The 20,848-nt window shown below is 45.1% G+C and overlaps 1 protein-coding gene across 2 annotated transcripts in view; it reads left to right on the top strand.

Annotated features, from left to right (window-relative positions):
• The first annotated feature begins 489 nt into the window (after nucleotides 1-489).
• The window catches only part of PHYHIPL (phytanoyl-CoA 2-hydroxylase interacting protein like), a 60,892-nt gene continuing 40,533 nt past the window's right edge, over nucleotides 490-20,848 (top strand). Inside the window, exon 1 of one of the 2 annotated variants that reach the window (XM_039366795.1) lies at nucleotides 490-638. Coding sequence is in view for 1 of the 2 variants with exons in the window: in XM_039366803.1 (XP_039222737.1) it covers nucleotides 18,475-18,580 (106 nt within the window). In the remaining variant the exon portion in view is untranslated. Of the gene's footprint in view, nucleotides 639-18,428; nucleotides 18,581-20,848 lie in introns of those variants that run through there. The other variant, XM_039366803.1, reaches the window with a different exon arrangement.

The following is a 20,848-nucleotide window of genomic DNA, read 5'->3' as shown; positions in this document are numbered from 1 at the left end:
GGCTCAGCTGGTGTTTATTTATTGATTTGTTGCTTGTTTCACCAGGCTTCTGTCCTGTTCCACTTGAATACTGGCTCTGAGCATCTTATAGTACCATACATGTACACAGATACAGTTAAAACAATAGAAGTGACAGCCTGCTACCAAAATCATAAAGCATTAGCAAAGATCATGGTGATGTATTCTATTTCTGTGGTTCAATGTGTGCAGTGGCACACGATCTGCTGAGTTCTCGTGCCCAGAAAGCAAACAAAAAGCCCTTTAAGCTTGATAATGAAATGAAATGATAATGAAAGAAGCATCGTAGCTGCAAGACGAGCCACTAATGAATTGCAACCTTCCCCAACTTTTGGCCCCCTTGCCAAGGACTTGGCATCAGAGCAGCCACCGAAGAACAGGGCACAAAGAGGGGATTGGGAGGCAGTGTTTATGCCATCCATTCTCTTTGTTAAGAGCAAAGTTATCCTCTGAGGGAGAGGCCATATGTTGGCAAAATGACAACGTCCACACTCCAGGAGAAGGAGCTGCAGAGGCGGAGGGGAAAACATTGGAGGGGAAAACATCGTCACTTGCAAAAATTTGGGAGAGGAAACCCTTTTTAAACCACGCACAGCAAGGAGGGGACCTTGGACAGGCAGGTGAGGTCTGAATATGGAGGGCTGATTTCTTGGGGCGCAAAAAAAAAAAATAGAGAGCTTGTGGTGGGTAGGAATGGAATGGAATACTTGAAGAAGAGCTGCTAAGGCAGGCTGGATGGCTCCATCTTGCCACATTTCGTCGTAAGCTCTGCCCTTGTTCTGCAGGCAACATCATTGGGTGCCACTGCATAGCATTGGGTTGGTCAAGAAAGAAATTAAGGATAGGACCAAGGAGGTTTTTTAGGACTCTTTTTCAGGTCTCTTCCAACTCTTGTTTTCTTTCTTCTATATAAGTACAGACATTTGTGACAGAAGAAAAAATAAATCCCTACTGGAGTAAACCCTTCCTTCCTTCCTTCCTTCCTTCCTTCCTTCCTTCCTTCCTTCCTTCCTTCCTTCCTTGCTTCCTTGCTTCCTTGCTTCCTTGCTTTCTTGTTTCCTTCCTTCCTCCCTCCCTTCCTTCCTTCCTTCCTTCCTTGCTTTCTTGTTTCCTTCCTTCCTCCCTCCCTTCCTTCCTTGCTTCCTTCCTTCCTTCCTCCCTCCCTTCCTTCCTTCCTCCCTCCCTCCCTCCCTCCCTCCCTTCCTTCCTTCCTTCCTTCCTTGCTTCCTTCCTTCCTTGCTTCCTTGCTTCCTTCCTTTCTTCCTTCCTTGCTTGCTTGCTTCCTTCCTTGCTTCCTTCCTTCCGCCCTTCCTTCCTTGCTTGCTTCCTTCCTCCCTCCCTTCCTTCCTTCCTTGCTTCCTTCCTTCCTTGCTCGCTTCCTTCCTTCCTTCCTTCCTCCCTTCCTTCCTCCCTTCCTTCCTTCCTTCCTTCCTTCATCCCTCCCTCCCTTCCTTCCTTCCTTCCTTCCTTGCTTCCTTCGTTCCTTCCTTGCTTCCTTCCTTCCTTCCTTGCTTCCTTCCTCCCTCCCTCCCTCCCTTCCTCCCTCCCTTGCTTCCTTCCTTCCTTCCTTCCTTCCTTCCTTCCTTCCTTCCTTCCTTCCTTCCTCTCCAGATATTTTTGGTAATGAATGTAGATGGAATTGTGTAAATGTAATTTTCAGCCTCGGAACATATCACAGGAATCTTTAGCTTTGGGCAAAATATGCTAATATGCAAAAAATGATTATTTCCTAAGACTGAAGGCTTACACCGTTGCTTGCTTCTAAGAGGCCATACCCAGGAGAAGGGAGGAAAGCAAAGAAGAGTTGCAGAAAAGCAATCAGAATAAAGGAAGGTTGGAGGAAGAATTATGGGGAAACGAGGCAAATGAAAATATAGGGTAGAAAGCAGAGTCCAGTAGAAAGATTATCGGGGGATATTAAAAACCAGGAAAGTTAACATCATCTTCCCAGCGAAGGCCGCTGGAACTCACCAAGCAAATGAAATCTCTTTTCTTTCATCTGGTCATTCTCATCAGTAGCAATCTTATTTTAATTATTATAGCTTAATTTTTAGGTTTATAAGCCCTCTTACGATTGGTTGGTTTTGTTAGTTTGTTGGTAAGCGTGCTAGCCTTGGGTCACATGACATTTTGATTGGGGTGGGTTAGCCATATTCTCAAATTCAATGATCCATAGAACATTCAATTTACCTCCCTCAGTGCAGGCACGCAACTTGGGTGTCCTCCTTGACTCACAGCTAAATTTGGAACAACATCTATTGGCTGTGGCCAGGGGGACCTTTGCCCAGGTTCGCCTGGTGCACCAGTTGCGGCCTTATTTGGACCGGGAGGCTCTACTCACGGTTATTCATGCCCTTGTCACCTCAAGACTGGATTACTGTAATGCGCTCTACATGGGGCTACCCTTGAAGAGCGTTCGGAGGCTGCAGTTGGTTCAGAATGCAGCCGCGAGAGCGATTGTGGGTGCACCAAGGTACACCCACGTGTCACCTATCCTCCACGAGCTGCACTGGCTTCCTGTGGGTCTCCGGACGCAATTCAAGTTGTTGGTTATCACCTTTAAAGCCCTTCATGGCATAGGACCAGGTTACTTACAGGACCACATACTGCCGCATAGTTCCCAGAGACCGGTGAGGTCCCACAGATTGGGCCTCCTTCAGGTCCCATTGGCCACACAATGTCAACTGGCGGGCCCTCAGGGAAGGGCCTTTTCTGTGATGGCTCCGACGTGGTGGAATCAACTTCCCCCCGAGATTCGAACTACTCCCACCTTGCCAGCCTTCAAGAAAGCCATTAAAACTCTCCTGTTCTGGCAGGCCTGGGGTTGATGTCCCCGGGGGGGCGGGATACGATTGGGACATGCTGTATGAATGCACTCATTTTTATTGTTATATTTATTGTTTTAATTTTGTACACCGCCCTGAGTCCCTAGGGATTGGGCGGCATATAAATTTTTTAATAAATAAATAAATAAATAGCCCTTATTAGATCAGGCTGAGGTTCTGGGAGAGTGTGGCTTTAGAGCACTTGCTGTACATGTTCTCTGAATCCCAGTTCATCAATTGTTCCTGAAAGAAGGGGGAATTGTGGTTTCCATGGAATGAGTGAGTTCTTTTTAAGTGCTCATGTTACTTCTGAAGAAACGGAGATTGTTCCTTTTATTGCAATCTTCAAGCTATTCCCTCTGTCTGGCACTTGTCTGGTTTTCTTACCTATTCCTCTGCAGACCCCAGGGAAGGTCGGGTGGGGGAGGGAGATCTTCCTCCAGAAAACTTCCTTCTATATCCAAAATGCAGCTATAGAATTTTGACCTGCTTTTCTCCATGACCTTCTGGTACTCTCTGGGCAAAAGTTTATATATTTATTGTTTCCTTTGTTTTTACACGGAAGGTCTTCCGTCTTGGGAAGCCTCTTTTTATGTGTGAAATGCTGCAGTCTAGATGTTAGCTGGAGTGTCTGAGAAGCAGGAGCCTTGTTGTGAAATAAAGACACATTGTGTAGCTTGGATTAGAAGGATAATGAAAATAGTCAATAAAAAAAGTCTTCTGAGTTTCCTTTGTTGAAGGAAAAGTCTTCCTCATGGTTCAGTCCAAGCCGGGAATAAACAACATGGCGACTGCTTTAGAAAGAAGGCTGCAGTTTATTGAAGAGGAGAGCCAGACAGGAAGATAGCTCTGGAAGAAAAGAGAGAGTGGGCACATGTAGGGAGTGGGTTTTTATACCTTCTTGAGCCTTTTGTTTGGAGTTGTTCCTGTGGCATGAACTTTGACCTGAGTCTGAGTGTGCCTTTCTGGTATTCTGATGGTGGTGGGTTAATCCTATTATATCCCAAGGGTCATATCCTGCTTCCCTGGGGCTGTGGTGATGACTCTTAGATTTTTGGTATGTTGATTCTAGGGATCTTTCTTCCTAATCCAGTTTCCTGATTCCTGTCTTTCTGATAAGATTATCACATCTGCATTTCTACGGAGCTGGTTTCTGCTTGGGGGAGAGAGACTTGGGTCTATTAAGAAAACTGGGCCCGAAATGCTGGAGATGTGGATATTTGGATGCTACCTATTACCATATTTGGTGGACGTGTAAGCATATAAAAGCTTTTTGGATTAAGATATGGTGGAATATTCAAAGAATTTTTAAAAGGAGGGTAAAATTTACTCCGCAATTATTTTTACTAGGTATTGTTATTGACTGTGATGCTAAGGAGGTTATATTGATGTTAAATTTGATTACAGCCGCTAGGTTGTTAATAGGACAATATTGGAAGAAGGAATCTTTGCCTACTTTACAAGAATGGTTTCATAAAGTTTCGTATTTGGCAGAAATGGCAAAGATTTCGGCTTTCTTAAAGGAGCAATCTCAAGAAAAATTTTTTGCGGTATGGGAAAAATGGATAAATTTTATACAACATAATTTGGATATGGAAAAATATTATTTAGCCTTTTTATAATTTGTAATGATTGTTTTTTCTTTCTTTCTTTCTTCTTTTTCTTTTTTATATATATACATTTTTAATGTATTATTATTCATATATTTTTTTTTTTATATATATATATGCTTTATTTTTCGTCTACTTTCTTCTTTCTTCTTTCTCTCTCTCTCTTCTCTTTTTATTTTTTATTTTTTTTCTTTTTTAGTATATATTATTCATTTTAAAGTTTATGTTATGTATATTATTTCTATATATATTATTACTGTGATTTTTATTATTATTATTAATTATTTTATAAATTGCAAATGTTATTTTTAAAATATTTGTTAAATAATCCTATATTCAGTTCTGGGAAGTCGGGGGGGGGGTGGGGTGGTTGGGGAGGGGGGGGTGGATTTTTATTTGTAAAACTTTTGAAAAATTTCAATAAAAAAAAAAAAAAAAAAAAAAAAAAAGAAAACTGGGCATGCTTTTCTGCCTCTTTAAGATCCTTTGAGGAAACTTATTTTTCTGCCTTTTTAATATTTCCTTCTCAGGAGGGGGGGCTGACGTCCCACACCTTTGACATGTTAAACATTAACCAATGAGGGATGGCCATGGAAAAGACTGGTAGAGGGATGGTTAAGGAGGTTGACCTTTAAGGACAGACACATGGAACAATAGACTCTGACCTGTCTTCTCATCCTAATTCAATGAGAGCTGAAAGGGATCTTGGAGGTCTTCCCATCCAGCCCCCTGCTCAAGCAGGTGTCCCTATATAATTTCAATTCTCTTGTCTTCCTCAGTGGGTTGCAAACTGCTTTGACCACACAGGCAAGTTTTCTGGCTAAGAGAATAAAACTGATCAACAGATCATTTTCAGGGTCCTCTGTCTAGCAGACTTTGCTGAGAAATTTTAACTGATTTGTCTTGCTTTTTCTCATCTCTCCTTGTCAGGAACGGCAAATGACTGTCTAGCTAGCCTAAGGCTGTAATTATACTTTTTTTTAAAAGCAGGGAGCAAGCCTTTTTAAGATACAGCATATTTATTTTGCAGAAGCCCATTTCAAAGAAAGATTGCAAAGTTCAGAAGCCAAATATATCATCTCAAAATCAAAAGCACACATGCAGGATTGAAGTTGGTATCAGGATAGGAGAAAGCTTTAAAAGAGTGTGTGCCCTCAGCACAGCAGAGGAGGTTGAACTTGACAATGTTTAGATGATAGATGATAGATAGATAGATAGATAGATAGATAGATAGATAGATAGATAGATAGATAGATAGATAGATAATACCTACATAAAGATGGGGAAACAAGCAGTCAGACAGTCGGACGGACGGATGGACGGACAGAGATAGATAGATAGATAGATAGATAGATAGATAGATAGATAGATAGATAGATAGATAGATAGATAGATAGATGATACCTACATAAAGATGGAGAAACAGACAGACAGACAGTCGGACGGACGGAGATAGATAGATAGATAGATAGATAGATAGATAGATAGATAGATAGATAGATAGATAGATAGATGATACCTACATAAAGATGGAGAAACAGACAGACAGACAGACAGTCAGACGGACGGAGATAGATAGATAGATAGATAGATAGATAGATAGATAGATAGATAGATAGATAGATAGATGATACCTACATAAAGATGGAGAAACAGACAGACAGACAGTCGGACGGACGGAGATAGATAGATAGATAGATAGATAGATAGATAGATAGATAGATAGATAAAGATGGAGAAACAGGCAGACAGACAGACAGGTAGGCAGGCAGGCAGGCAGACAGACAGACAGAAGATAGATATGTAGATGATATCTGGATAAAGATGGAGAAACAGGCAGACAGACAGACAGGCAGGCAGGCAGGCAGACAGACAGACAGACAGACAGACAGACTCCTGCAAGTCCCCTGGACTGCAAGGCGATCAAACCGGTCAGTCCTAGAGGAATCAACCCTGACTGCTCTTTAGAAGTCCAGATCCTGAAGTTGAAACTCAAGTGCTTTGGCCACCTAATGAGAAGGAAGGACTCACTGGAGAAGGGCCTAATGCTGGGAAAGATGGAGGGCAATAGAAGAAGGGGACGACAGAGAATGAGGTGGCTGGATGGAGTCACTGAAGCAGGAGGCGTGAGCTTAAATGGATTCCAGAAGATGGTAGAAGACAGGAAGGCCTGGAGGAACGTTGTCCATGGGGTCGCGATGGGTCAGACATGACTTCGCAACTAACAACAACTCCTCCTTAAGCATGCAAATCAGCTGAGTAACTTTGGGCCAATCACCAGGAGACCTTGAGTTCTAGTTCCACCTTAGACATGAAAGCTGGCTGGGTGAGTTTGGGCCAGTCACTCTTCCCCCCAACCTACCTCACAGAGTTGTTGTTGAGAGGAAAGAGGAGGAGGAAGGAGTATGAAGTATGTACACTGCCTTGAGTTATTTATAAAAATAATAAAGGAGGGACAAAAATAGTCTTAAAAATGTGATTGAGTTGGTGATTCAGCTTTCATTTTTCATTTCAAGGCACCCATGGTTGATTACTTTTATGGACTTCAGAATTCTTTTCTTTTCCTAGGCTTGCAAAAGAGGATTTTGGCACCCATGAAATAGAGGGATAAATTTAATATTGTGATAATTGTATCACTTCTCCTCACTGTTGTTCATGGCTCCAGTTGCCTGCACACACCGGGGGAATTCTTATCGGTCTGCAACAGCACCGATACTATCTCAGCTGCTATATTAACTCTTTCCTAATTTAGATTACGAAGCATACAGGCAAATGTTTCATCTAATCTGATCTGGAAAAAACAAATACAAATGTTTCTTACGTTGTGAGGGCTCTTTCCATCCAGTGTTAATTCTTTCAGATTATATAGAGGCCCTTTTCTGCCTAAGGGAAGGTTCCTAAGAAATCTAACGCTAAGGCTAAGAAAATTTGGTAACAGCGCTCACCATGTTTTAGTGTGATGAGTACTACTCTTTTTTTTTTTTTTGCGGTATGGTAACATTTATTTACATTTCATTCTCCAAGACACTTTCTCCTTTTCACTTGAATCAGGAGAGACTGTACAAGTATTTGACATTTGCCTGGATACAGAATGGTCTGGGGACCAACCAATTGAAGCTACACAACTAAAATAGAAGTAATATAAACAAATGCCTTGGTAAGGCCACACTTGGAATACTGCATCCAGTTTTGGTCACCACGATGTAAAAAAGATGCTGAGACTCTAGAAAGAGTACAGAGAAGAGCAACAAAGATGATCAGGGGACTGGAGGCCAAAGCATATAAGGAAAGGCTGCTGGAATTGGGTATGTCTTGTTTAATGAAGAGAAGGACGAGGGGGGACATGATAGCAGTGTTCCAATATCTCAGGGGCTGCCCCAAAGAAGAGGGAGTCAAGCTATTCTCCAAGGCGCCTGAAGGCAGGACAAGAAGCAACGGATGGAAACTAATCAAGGAGAGAAGCAACCTAGAACTAAGGAGAAACTTCCTGACAGTGAGAACAATTAATCAGTGGAACAGCCTGCCTCCAGAAGCAGTAAATGCTCCAACACTGGAAGTTTTTAAGAAGAGACTGGACAGCCATTTGTCCGAAATGGTGTAGGGTTTCCTGCCTGAGCAGGGGATTGGACTAGATGACCTCCAAGGTCCCTTCCAACTTTACTACTATTATTATAAATGGTTCTTAGGCCTGAGCATTAGAAAGGTACCTGTTGAGTTCCTCATGGGGGGGGGATGGCATGGCACATTGGCTCTTTGAAAGCAAGGTACACTTTATCATTTGTGTTTGTAGTGTGATCAAACAGCATGACAACTGTTACCATCACATTCTAGTTCAGGTTCATTGTAAAGTATATAGTGAAAGAACACTTTTGTGGGAAGGAGATGCCAAATATTTCTACAAATTCCTTTCTTGCTGCTAAATAGAAAGAAGTGCTGCAAAGAGGTAGCCCAGCTTCCACACCATTTCCACCAGTAATAATTATAAAACCAATCCGTGAGAAAACATAACTTCCACACTGTGTGGAATCCTCATAGACTGAAAATATATAAGGCAGCTTGAGCGAAAACAATGCAGTGAGAAAGAAATTGAGATAGATAAATATATTGGCCAAAGTGCATTCTGTGCACAAGTGAGTTAAAGATTTTAGGATACAACCTAAAAAGACATTTTAAGTCTCAACAATTCTTTTTACAGAAGAAAAATACAAAACTTGCATTTTTCTTTCTAAATACAGCCATCTGAACAAATTTACAAAGAGCACTACTCTTTCATTTGGATTTGGTCTTACAAATAATTTCATTTGATCCATTTTAGCAGCTTTCATATCGGCAAATTGCTAAAAGCACAGGGTTGCTTTAACCGCTACACCCTAATTCTGTTCAATGAGATTTTTTCCAGAATTTTTTTTATTTTTTTGGTCCTCCCCTCAGAAGAAGAAAGGAGCCATCTTGCAGTTTGGGGACATGACCAGATACGGCTTCAGCTCACACAGGAAACAAAATGAGTGTTCCTGATGATCAGCTGGCCTTCCATTGTACCAGCTACTTTGGGTGGGATGGTGAACCTTAATGCCAACTGTCCTAGGGTCCATTGTAAGAGAAGGAGGGGTCCCGGTAAGTGGAAAACCATGTTGCTGCAGCCAACCATAGATGGTAGATGTCATTCAGGAGCTCTTTTGACTCGTCAGATTAATTTGTTTTCTGTACAAAAATGAAGCCACAACTACTAATGATGTTCTAGCAGACATAGTAAAAAGAACCGTAGTGGTGCAGTGGTTAGAATGCAGGCTAATTTTGTCAACTGCCAGAAGCTTGATTTTCAAGGTTGACTCAGCCTTCCATCTTTCCGAGGTCAGTAAAATGAGAACCTAGATCAGAGGTAGGCAACCTTAGCTCTTTTATGACTCATGGACTTCAACTCCCAGAATTCCTGAGCCAGCATGAGGGAAATATGGCCCCTTCATGACTTGCGGACTTCAACTCCCAGAATTCCTGAGCCGGCATGGCTCAGCTTGGAAACTCTCCCTTTCCCCTCAGCCTGGATGGCTCAGGAATTCTGGGAGTTGAAGTCCACGAGTCATAAAAGAGCCAAGGTTGCCTACCTCTGACCTAAATTGTTGGGGTCAATATGCTGACTCTGTAAACCACTTAGAGAGGGCTGTAAAGCACTGTGAAGATGTCTATAAGTCTAAGTGCTATTGCTACTGCTGTTTTCCAGCTCCATGTCCAACTGGCCTTGAAATTCTTTTCCAGGGTTGGTTGCTTCCTCCTCCTCCTCCTCCTCCTCCTCCTCCTCCTCTACCCTTTTCTTCTCCTTCTCACTTCCCCCTTCCCCCTTCTCCCTTTCTTCTTCTCCTTCTCCCTCCCTTTTCTTTTTCTTGATAGATAGTGTGATAGATTGAGAAGGCCAATAAAAACCGTATTAAACAATCCAAAATTTGTCCCTCCGTAGGTAATGAAAGCCTCCAAAACATCCTTGGCACCTCAATCCTTTCTATTTTCATCCCTGTCCTAGAGGCAAGTGGAAGGTGCACCAAGGTCACTTGACAGTTTCTGTATCACAGCTGAGCAGTCACTGCTTCACAGGAGGCAATTGCCCAGCTTTATTCGAGCTGGAACTATCTTTGCCTCCGGATTGCTCAGAATCCATCCCTCTTCCAAGTATTTCCCCAGTCATAGCAAATTGGTGTAATATCTTGACAGCAGCACCTCTATCAAGCTATTTTTAGCAGGGCGACATTCCTACCAAGCTGCTTCTTATTAGTCAGATGTAAATAGGATTCTTCTGTTCATCCTATACTACCTAATATAAATGCCTTCAAACTATTATATTCTCCCGGAGTAATACTTTTGTTCCTTAAACACTTGTCGTATGCGTTCATTCATTTATTTTTTTTTTAGAAGAGCTCTTCTTTCAGTTGTGCCCTGATGTTTTCTTCACTAATTGCTTATTTCACAGTTGTCCCCTTTATTTGATCAAGCCTTTCATCCAGTTTCAAAATAGTTCAGAGGCATTATCTGTTCCCTTTCTTTCTATGGGCAATATAAAATCTCCTTCAAGCCCAACCCAGTCTTCATGACAACAGGTTTGACCGATGCCTTCTTCTTGGTGGTCCTTCTTAACGTTAATTCTGGTTCCATTTTGCCATAGAACGTCAGGCAAACAGAATCAACAAGGGGACACTTCCCAGAGCTCACTTTTTACCCAACAAGCATTCTGACCTCTGTAGTTATTCATTATTATCTCTGATAATAGATTTGTGTTGGGCTTGCCAAAGACTATCACATGCAGTCCATCAAGCAGTAGACTTTCTGATAACATGTCCCAGCTTCAGGAAACATGTTGCAAATCCAGAATTCTGCATTGTTTGCATTTCATAAGGGAACAATGGATAGTCCCTTCTCGTGTCCATAGAGATTCAGCTGAAATAACATAAAAGAGTTTATTATTTCAAAAGGTTGCAACTTGGATGAATCCCACTGTTGAAAATCCAATCTTGGATGTAAAGTGGAGAAGAAAAGTTTACTGGAAAGGTGAACATGACCATGAGTAGATCAGGATGGATCTTTTGCAGCAGGCCTTATCAGCAGTAATATTGTATGACTTGGTTAGAATAGAATAGAATAGAATAGAATAGAATAGAATAGAATAGAATAGAATAGAATAGAATAGAATAGAATAGAATAGAATGGAATGGAATGGAATGGAATGGAATGGAATGGAATGGAATGGAATGGAATGGAATGGAATAGAGAATAGGAATGGAATGGAATAGAATAGAATAGAATAGAATAGAATAGAATAGAATAGAATAGAATAGAATAGAATAGAATAGAATATATATCCAGCATGAAAGAGATATGATCACAATCCTAAATTTTACCATTTGGATTTTGAATGACGGTAGTTTTGGGGCCTTTTCTTGCATTTCTTCCTTGTAATAATGCTTCTGTACACTGGGTTTTCCTTTATTCAGTCAATTCTATGTGATACTACAAGAGTGAAAAACAGCAACGAACAAATAATGTGCAAAATCAAATGATCAACTTACAAAACGAGATGTATAAAACACCACACTGGTTCCACTCCGAAGGGAAGAATTGCTAGTGAAAGATGCCAAATATATCTATTGGAAATTAATTGCTCTTTGCTAGAAAACGGATCAAAAACCAACTCAGTTCTTCTACTGGTTAGCACAATTGAACAGTCTAAACCAGGAACCCATGGTGAAAATGCTCCATATTATTGTCATCCACGAATCCTTTGAGCTGCATTTTAGATTCAGTCATCTTTGATCTGCACATATTGATTTTGAATAAGGGGAAGACTAAAATATTGTCAGCCTCTGTGGCTGAATATCTATTTATGCTTTTAGTGGTCACTCACTTTATTTGTGCCCCTTTGTCTTTGTAATTACTCCTAGAATTCTATGATCACTTTCTTCCATGCAAGCTATAAATAAGTAGCTCTGTAACCAAAGAGGCATTGTCCACAAAAGAACATAAGAACCAACACAATTGTATTCTGCTGTTTGCACACCTCCTGTTTTGCAATGCAATATATTAAGATATGCAAATTCCAGTCAATTCTATACTCATACGATTTGCATAGTAATGCATCTGTCGTGGGTTTTATGTTTATGTTCTTGGGTATCTTCTTAAATTGTTTTTGTGCTTAGTTTTATTCCTCCTTAGCTCTCCCACCAGCATCGCCTTTGACATTTCACGAGAATGGATTCATTTGTGCTTGTAAGCTTTATAGCTGATCACCTGCCACCTTATTTCTCTGGTTTTCAGTTCTAGATTTGATCCATCTTCTACAAAGATTCATCCAGGCGTTTCTGAAAATGTTGATGTGTGGAGACGGAAATAGCTTATCCAATACACCTTGACAATCATTTCTGTGGGCATTGGAACTGTTAGGAAGATCCCAGATTAACATCGTTCATCCCTAGCAATCTTTAGGTCATTCTTAGACAATATGGTGTAATATTTGAAGCTCTGTTTTACTTTCTTGTTCCTGCCATATTTTAGAAACCACCAATATGCATCTTCCAATCTGTCACTTACTGGAAATATGAATCCATATGGAGGTGGTGGAGTCAGCATGAAGAGGTCAGATGCTTCTACATCAGTGGTTCTCAACCTGTGGGTCGGGACCCCATTTGGGGTCAAACGACCATTTCACGGGGGTTGCCAAACAACGCAGTCCGCCATTTTTCCCCCTTTTTCCTTAGCTGTGCTACTCCCTTTTATTCTATTGGCTTTTGAAAGCCAATAGAATAGACTCTCTTGAATAGAGTCTAATTCTATTGGCTTTCAACAGCCAATAGGAATTGTCCAGGCTGTCTCTGCCCTGCTGAACCCACCAAAAATCCCATTCTGCAAACGGTGCTGCACCAGTTGAGTAGTCCTTGACTTACAACCAGTTGAGTAGTCCTTGACTTACGACCGGTTGGGGGTCGCGGCATTAAAAAGGTTGAGAACCACTGTTCTACATTGTATTTCTACCTGTGACTCTCCAGGACCGGCACCTTGTTTGTAAGCTTCCTGGATACATTTTATGGAAAATGACAGGAAAGACCTTCCTATAAGACCCTGCATTTTTTTCAGGTAGAAAATATCAGGAAGTAGCTTGAAGAGTCACCACTAGGATATCTGATTCCACTTGAAAAGGCACCACTCAATACCACTCAATCTGATTTAATTATTGACTTTGGTTGATCTTGGAAACCAAAGGGGGTTGGGTTTAGTAGTTTTACTATTACTACTACTACCAGTGCTCTAGTCGAAAGCCCTTTACAGAGCTGTGGGGGGAGATGAAACTGCTTTAGGGAGCTTCTGAGGTGCAGATCATTCACCTGGAAAAGGTTTGTCTCCTCTCTGCCGTGGTTCCTGCTGTCGCTCTGACCTGAGGCCAGGGGACATGTCCACAGCCCCCTGCGGCCCAATCCAGGCTCTGGAAGCCTGGAAAAGATCTCTGCCACCCAGATCTATGGCTACAGAGCAATTTTGTGGGCCCCCCGTGGCTTGATCTGGGCTCCAGAAGCCTTTTCCAAGCCTCTGGAGCCCAGATCCATGGCAGCAGAGCAATTTTACGGCCCCCAGTGGCCTGATCCGGGCTCCAGGGGCCTGGAAAAGACCTCCAGAACCCAGATCTATGTCCATGGAGTGATTTTGCGGGGGCCCCTGTGCCCCGATCCAGCTCGAGAGGCCTTTTCGAAGCCTCCAGAGCCCGGATCCATGGCCATGGACCGATTTTGCGAGCCCCCAGCTGCCCGAAAAGGCCTCCAGAGCTCGGATTGAGCCACAGGGGGCCTGCAAAATCTCTCCATGGCCATACATCTGGGCTCCAGAGACATTTTCCAGGCTTCTGGAGCCCAGATCAGGCCACAGGGGGCCACAAAATTGCTCTGCGGCCATGGATCCGGGCTCTGGAGGCTTAGAAAAGGCCTCCGGAGCCTGGATCGGCCATGGAGGAGGGTGTAAAATTGCTCTGCAGGTGGCAGAGGCCTTTTCCAGGCCTCCAGAGCCCAGATTGGGCTGTTGGGGGTCCGCAAAATCGCTCTGCAGCCGTACCTGTACTCACGCTGGCAGCTTAGAAGGAACTGGTTCTTCCGGTCAAAAAAAAAGGTGCCGGAACATCGTTCTGTGCGTTCTATTACAAGAAAAGCCCTGACTACTACTACTAACCTTCCTGGTTTTTTAATGGGGTGGGGGTTTGCCTGGGAATCTGAGGGATCTAGGTGAAACTGGGAGATTAGGAGAAAAAAAGGAGGAGGAGGAGGAAGGGAAGAGACAATCCGTTTCCTCATCTTTTGAAGACAACTACATAAATGAAATTATGAGTCCATCTGAAAAGGAACATCTTTCTTCTTATCTTGACATCCCTGTAATATTTACCTGGGTATAAATCCCAATGAATTCTCTTGTAATCTCTTGGGGTTTTTTTTAACTGATCTGTATAGGATTACACTGCAAATTGATTTAATAGATTAATAATATATAATATACAATAATATTAATAAAGGAGAATATTGGTAGCTCAGGATTAAAATGAGGGGTCTTTGCTTTCAACATCTGCAAGAAACGTTGTGGAAACATCTGCAGGAAAACTCAGAGAGCACCAAGGGCCCTTAATCGTTTTGACCAAGAAAACCTATTGCTTTGTTATGTTGTTACACATCTTACAACGACTAGTCCTTCAAGGACAGACACTGAAGTCCTGCAAATATCTGTTCAGTGTAAAATCCTATTAAACTAAAGGATTATTTTTAGCTACACTTAAGTTGGAAATAAGCCCATTTGAACTTAGCAGTGAGGTGTAGAGCTCTACATGAATTAGACGATCAATTAATACCAGCATGGCCTGTCCTGGCCAGTTGAGATAGATAAAAATGCATTTAGGTGGAGAAAGATTGACAATGTCTGTGTCATAGGAGAGAGGAAGCTGCAAAGAATTAGGTCCACTCTTTTAGGTCCACTGTTTTGGGTGAAGGAGGAAAGTGATGCTTGTGGAAAGTGAAACATTAGAATAGGTGACCTTACTTGAAGAGCTGAATTACATAATATTAGATAGATAGATAGATAGACAGACAGACAGACAGACAGACAGACAGACAGACATGATTGGATGGATGATAGATAGATAGATAGATAGATAGATAGATAGATAGATAGATAGATAGATAGATAGATAGACGGAGGGACAGACAGACAGACATGATTGGATGGAAGATAGATAGATAGATAGATAGATAGATAGATAGATAGATAGATAGATAGATAGATAGATAGATAGATGGATGGATGGATGGATGGATGGATGGATGGATGGATGGATGGATGATGGATGGATGGATGGATGGATGGACGGACAGACAACAGACAGACATGATTGGATGGATGATAGATAGATAGAGAGATAGAGAGACAGACAGACAGACAGACAGACAGACAGACAGACAGAGACAGATGCCTTCATAGAGGATGCAAACAAAGCTGTTTCTCTAGGAATAGCTTGGCTTGGTTGATCTAAAAGATAACCTAAGAAGGCAGGTAAGTGATTATAAATATTTCGGAAATATTATTTAGCTCATATATTTTAAAAATATGACAAATTATATTTTCTGTGATGAAGAACTTGTTTGAAAAAAGTTTAAACTATTAAACCATTAAAATTTCAGGATATTGTGGGGCTGAATGCCTACTTCCTTGTTTCTGAAAGGATTTTAACCATTTTAACTCCGATTCATTTCAGAGTTAGCGTACTCTTCTTTCAATGTGTATGGATCCTTGTGGGTGCTAACTCAAGATTCTAAAACAAGGCAGCATAATATGTTATGGTATGTATATTATAACATATAATATATATATTATAATGGCTTACCTTCAGAAGTTGTGGGTGCTTCATCAGTGGAAGCTTGTAAGAAGAGACTGGACAGCCACTTGTCAAATGGTATAGAGCAGGGGAAAGCAACCTTGGCTCTTTTATGACTCGTGGACTTCAACTCCCAGAATTCCTGAGCCAGCAGGGCTCAACTTGGAAACCTCTCCCTGTCCCCTCAGCATGGCTGGCTCAGGAATTCTGGGAGTTGAAGTCCACGAGTCATAAAAGAGCCAAGGTGGCCTACCCCTGGTATAAGTTCTCCTACTTGAGCAGAGGGTTGGACTAGAACACCTCCAAGGTCCCTTTCCAGCTCTATTATTCTGTATTCTAATAAAATTAACTGAGTGAACGAATTTATAGCGCAAAGATTAAAATACTGGCCCGTCATTGGATAGAGCCAGCCTCCTCCATAAAACTGTGCTAGGAAATCTCAAGGAGAGGCTGAAGAGGGCATGATCTCCAAGGCTGATGCCTCCAGCTTCCAAAAGATAGTTGTAATATGGCCACCAGCCAGCTTGTCCCTCTCAACTTCCTAGCTGGACATCTATGGAATTATGAGCTGCCACCAAGGAACTAACTCTCTCTTCACACCAGTGGTTCTCAACCTGTGGGTCAGGACCCCATTTGGGGTCGAATGACCATTTCACGGGGGTCGGCAAACAATGCAGTCTGCCATTTTTTTCCCCTCTTCCTTAGCTGTGCTACTCCCTTTTATTCTATTGGCTTTTGAAAGCCAATAGAATAGACTCTCTTGAATCGAGTCTAATTCTATTGGCTTTCAAAAGCCAATAGGAATTGTCCAGGCTGCCTCTGCCCTGCTGAGCCCGCCAAAAGTCCCATTCTGCAAACGGTGCTGCCCCAGTTGAGTAGTCCTCGACTTACGACCGGTTGAGTAGTCCTCGACTTACAACCGGTTGAGTAGTCCTCGACTTACGACCAGTTGGGGGGTCACGCATTAAAAAGGTTGAGAACCCCTGCTTCACACCTTGAGCTGAAGGGAAAACCAAGAAGGATCTTCACCCTGCCGTTGGTGTGACTTAACTTTTCTTACCGTTGGCCGATCTTGCATTTCAGCCCCTGCTCCCCTTTCAACCCAGAAAGGGGCTTTGAGCTTGCCTGGACGCTCCATTGCAGAGACAGTTGCAGAAGAAAAGCTGGAGATGAACCTGCCTTGCGAGTCCAAGACCGGGGCAATCGCGGAGAGTTCTCTTGACAATGCGTCAACGGGGCAAGCTCAGCGCCCGACCCAAATCCTGAATGCGGATCCGGACCGAAAGGATCCGGAGGGATGCCGGGGGGGAGGGGAGAAGCAAAAAGAGGCCGGGAGGGAGTCTCTACCACCTGCTTGCTCAGGATCGCCGCAGCCCAAAATGGCAGCGCTCCGGCGGCCGTGGGTCAAGCCTTACGTAAGCAACGGGGGGGGCGAAAGGAGGGGAGGGGGCTTCATGGGCTCAACACGGCCTTGCACTCCCGGTAAACAGGGGCGTGGGGAGGGGGAGGACAGGCGCTCTGCATGTAAACGCTGCGAACGGCGGAGCGAGGTGAGCAGCATCGGTGCCCTCCTCCTTCTTCTCCTCCTCCTCCTCCTCCTCTCCTCCTCCTCTCCTCCTCCTCCTCTTCCTCCTCCTCTCCCCCTCCTCCTCCTCTCCTCCTCCTCCTCCTCTCCTCCTCCTCCTCCTCCTCCTCTCCTCCTCCTCTCCTCCTCCTCTTCCTCCTCCTCTCCCCCTCCTCCTCCTCTCCTCCTCCTCCTCCTCTCCTCCTCCTCCTCCTCCTCCTCCTCCTCCTCTCCTCCTCCTCTCCTCCTCCTCTCCCCCTCCTCCTCTCCTCCTCCTCCTCCTCTCCTCCTCCTCCTCCTCCTCCCTCCTCCTCCTCTCCTCCTCCTCCTCCTCCTCTCCTCCTCTCCTCTCCTCCTCCTCCTCCTCCTCCTCCTCCTCCTCTCCTCCTCCTCCTCCTCCTCCTCCTCCTCCTCCTCCTCCTCTCCTCCTCCTCCTCCTCCTCTCCTCCTCCTCTCCTCCTCCTCTTCCTCCTCCTCTCCCCCCTCCTCCTCTCCTCCTCCCTCTCCTCCTCCTCCTCTCCTCCTCCTCCTCCTCTCCCCCTCCTCCTCTCCCCTCTCTCCTCCTCCTCCCCTCCTCCTCCTCCTCCTCTCCCCCTCCTCTGCTTTCTCCTGCTCCTCTCCTCCTCTCCTCCCCCTCCCCTCCTCCCCTCCTCCTCCTCCTCCTCTCCTCCTCCTCCTCCCCCTCCTCTGCTTTCTCCTGCTCCTCTCCTGCTCCTCTCCTCTTCCTCCTCCTCCCCCTCCTCTGCTTTCTCCTGCTCCTCCCTTCCCGCGCCAGCTCAGGGCTTGCCAGGCCGTCCCTCCTTCCCTCCTCTAATCCCCGCCCGCTGCCCGCCAGCCAGCCCCGGGGAGGGACGGCGGGAGGGAGCGCGCGCGCGCGCGGGCGCGCGCGCCTCTGCTGCACCGCGCAGTTCCCAGCCAGTCGGGCCAGAGGCAGGAGCGCTGCCAGGCTGTCGCAGAGGGCGCCCTCTCCCACCCTCCTGCCCCCCCCGCTGCCCCCCCCCCGCAGCTCCGAGGGAGCGGGCGAGAACCCGCGCCCCGTGCCCGTGCCCAGCCCAGCCCAGCCCACGAGTCGGGAGGATGGAGGTGCCTCGCCTGGACCATCCCCGGAGCAGCCCGGCCAGCCCTTGCGAGGATGTCCTCAAGAACCTCAGCTTGGAGGCAATTCAGCTCTGCGACCGGGACGGTGAGTTGGCGCTTTTCTCTGGGCCTTTGGGCTGAGGGCCGGTGCCGAGGACCCCCACATCCCCCTCACACACCCTTCCCAGGCCTCCTGCGCCGCCGGCTACGGACCATCGCCGCCCCCTTCCCGGCGCAGCCCGTCCTTGCAATTTGCAGCTAACAAAAGGATTTTTTTTTTAGAGGGAGGGGCGGGGAAGCGCCTGTCTGTCTGCCTGGAGAGGAAGAAGGCACCTCCGCGGCCAGTTCCTGGCAGAGCCCGGTGTTGCGGCGGCGGCTTCCAGGGGCTGCCAAGGAGGGGCAGCGGCTGCTCGTTCGCGCGGAGCCTTTTGGAGAGCCCCCGTTGCGCGCAGGCCGCGGGGCCCGGCCGGGGAGCTCCTGGCGATGCTCCCTTGGGGTGGAAGCCGAAGCCCCCCCCACCGTGGACCCGTGGTGGATCGGCCCCTTTGCGGTGCCTTGAAATGGGGGGGGGGGTAGACGTGAGCCTGGGAGGGGAGAGAAGGCGAAGGGAAAGGCGGCTCTTTTCTACCCCAAACCTGTTGCGGATCCGCCCGATGCGCTGCGCGGCCCCGGTGAGCATCCAGCCCCTCCGAGCTGGGTGGTGACCGACCCAAGCGGGCGGGGGGTGGGGGAGGCGCAGACGCCGGGAGAGGAAAGGTGGCAGTTCGGCGCCGGCAGCGAAAAAAAATGAGAAGCGGGCGGGTGGGAGGTTTCAGCACCCTGGACAGCGCTCGGGTCCAACCGGCCTCCATTGAGTGACGACCCGCCAGATGTGGCGCTTCGGTTCGCTGCTCAGCTCTTTGTTCTATACCCGCCCAGTTCCAGATGTTCGCCTCCTGGGAAGCCGAGGGGCTTTGGCAAGGAGGGTCTTCCCATCCGAGGGATGGCAGCTTAGCCATCCTTTATTAATGAGCCGGAAAGTTAACCATGCTTAACCAACGAAGTTTAGTTTTCACGTGTGCAAAGGGTCAAACGAGCCAGGCTAGAAGGCTCTCCAGTAACCAGTTCTGTGTTACTGGTGCCTCCGTGCCCACGGTTTGCAGTGATTCTGGCACTTGTTAGACCTCTATATTTATGTGTTAGTGCACACAAAACCCAACCTGGGTCCAGAATTTAATATTTTAGAGGACTATCTTCCAGAGTGTCGTTTATTTTTAACTTATTTATTTGCTAATCTGCTTTCCTTCTCCCTTCTTGTTTAATGTACTTATCAAACGGCTTTAGTGATCTTCTGAACATGGGGGAATTTAATGAGAAATGTCTCATCTCTAAATACTTAGCCTATTTGGAAAAGTATGCTTGAAATGGATCCTGGATTTTTTCAAGGCTGCAGATGAAGTCAAGCAACAAAGAAGGTTGGCCACAGCCAGCAGTTTTAGAGGGAGCGTCATGTACTTAAGCGTTCTAAGGTTGGGCATTTGTGCAGCCTCTGGGTTTAAACAGCCTTTTAAGATTCTGCACAACAGTCCACTATTACAGGGTGGATATAATGGGATAATTACAAAGTATTTCAGATTGCCACTGCAATTACTTCAAAATCTTAGCTGAAGAAAGCTTTCTAGATCAGAGTGGGCAATGACATGGTAGTCACACTTCATTTCCGTTATGAGAATATTGATCATGCAATATCTTTTCCTAAATTGGATCTGATTGTTCTGTTTCCCTCAAATGCCAACTTAATGTGAGTGTGGATGAGAGAGAGAGATGTGTTTTTCCATAGTTGTTGTAGTCGAGTCAAATTTGAGATGCTACATGTTGAAGACACATTGTGCAACTTTCTTGGTCTCAACCAAAGTGGTGTGAAGTAGATGAAATTCATTGGAATAGGCTGCTCATTGGCACAGCACAGAGTCTAAATTATCAAGCACAATCACCTAGTAACAGCCTTATTGGTGTGTTCTCTCTTCTTGGATGAAAAGATAGGACAAAAAAGTAGCAGATGGATATCAGGGGGAATATGACATGCTTTCTCTTTGATAGGCCTTAGATGTCCAGCTAATGCGTATAGTCAAGGCCATGGTTTTCCCAGTTGCAATGTATGGCTGTGAAAGTTGGACCATAAGAAAGGCTGAGCAACAAAGAATTGAGGCCTTTGAACTATGGTGCTGGAGAAGACTCCTGCGAGTCCCCTGGACTGCAAGGTGATCAAACCGGTCGGTTCTAGAGGAGATCAACCCTGACTGCTCTTTAGAAGGCCAGATCCTGAAGTTGAAACTCAAGTACTTTGGCCACCTAATGAGAAAGAAGGATTCACTGGAGAAGGGCCTAATGCTGG

The sequence above is a fragment of the Crotalus tigris genome, unplaced genomic scaffold (genome assembly GCF_016545835.1).
Source record: "Crotalus tigris isolate CLP2741 ecotype Arizona unplaced genomic scaffold, ASM1654583v1 scf7180000017598.18339901613:2243638, whole genome shotgun sequence".
Lineage (NCBI taxonomy): Eukaryota > Metazoa > Chordata > Lepidosauria > Squamata > Viperidae > Crotalus > Crotalus tigris.
The sequence above is the reverse complement of the archived record's forward strand: the minus strand, read 5'-3'. Positions and strand labels throughout refer to the sequence as shown.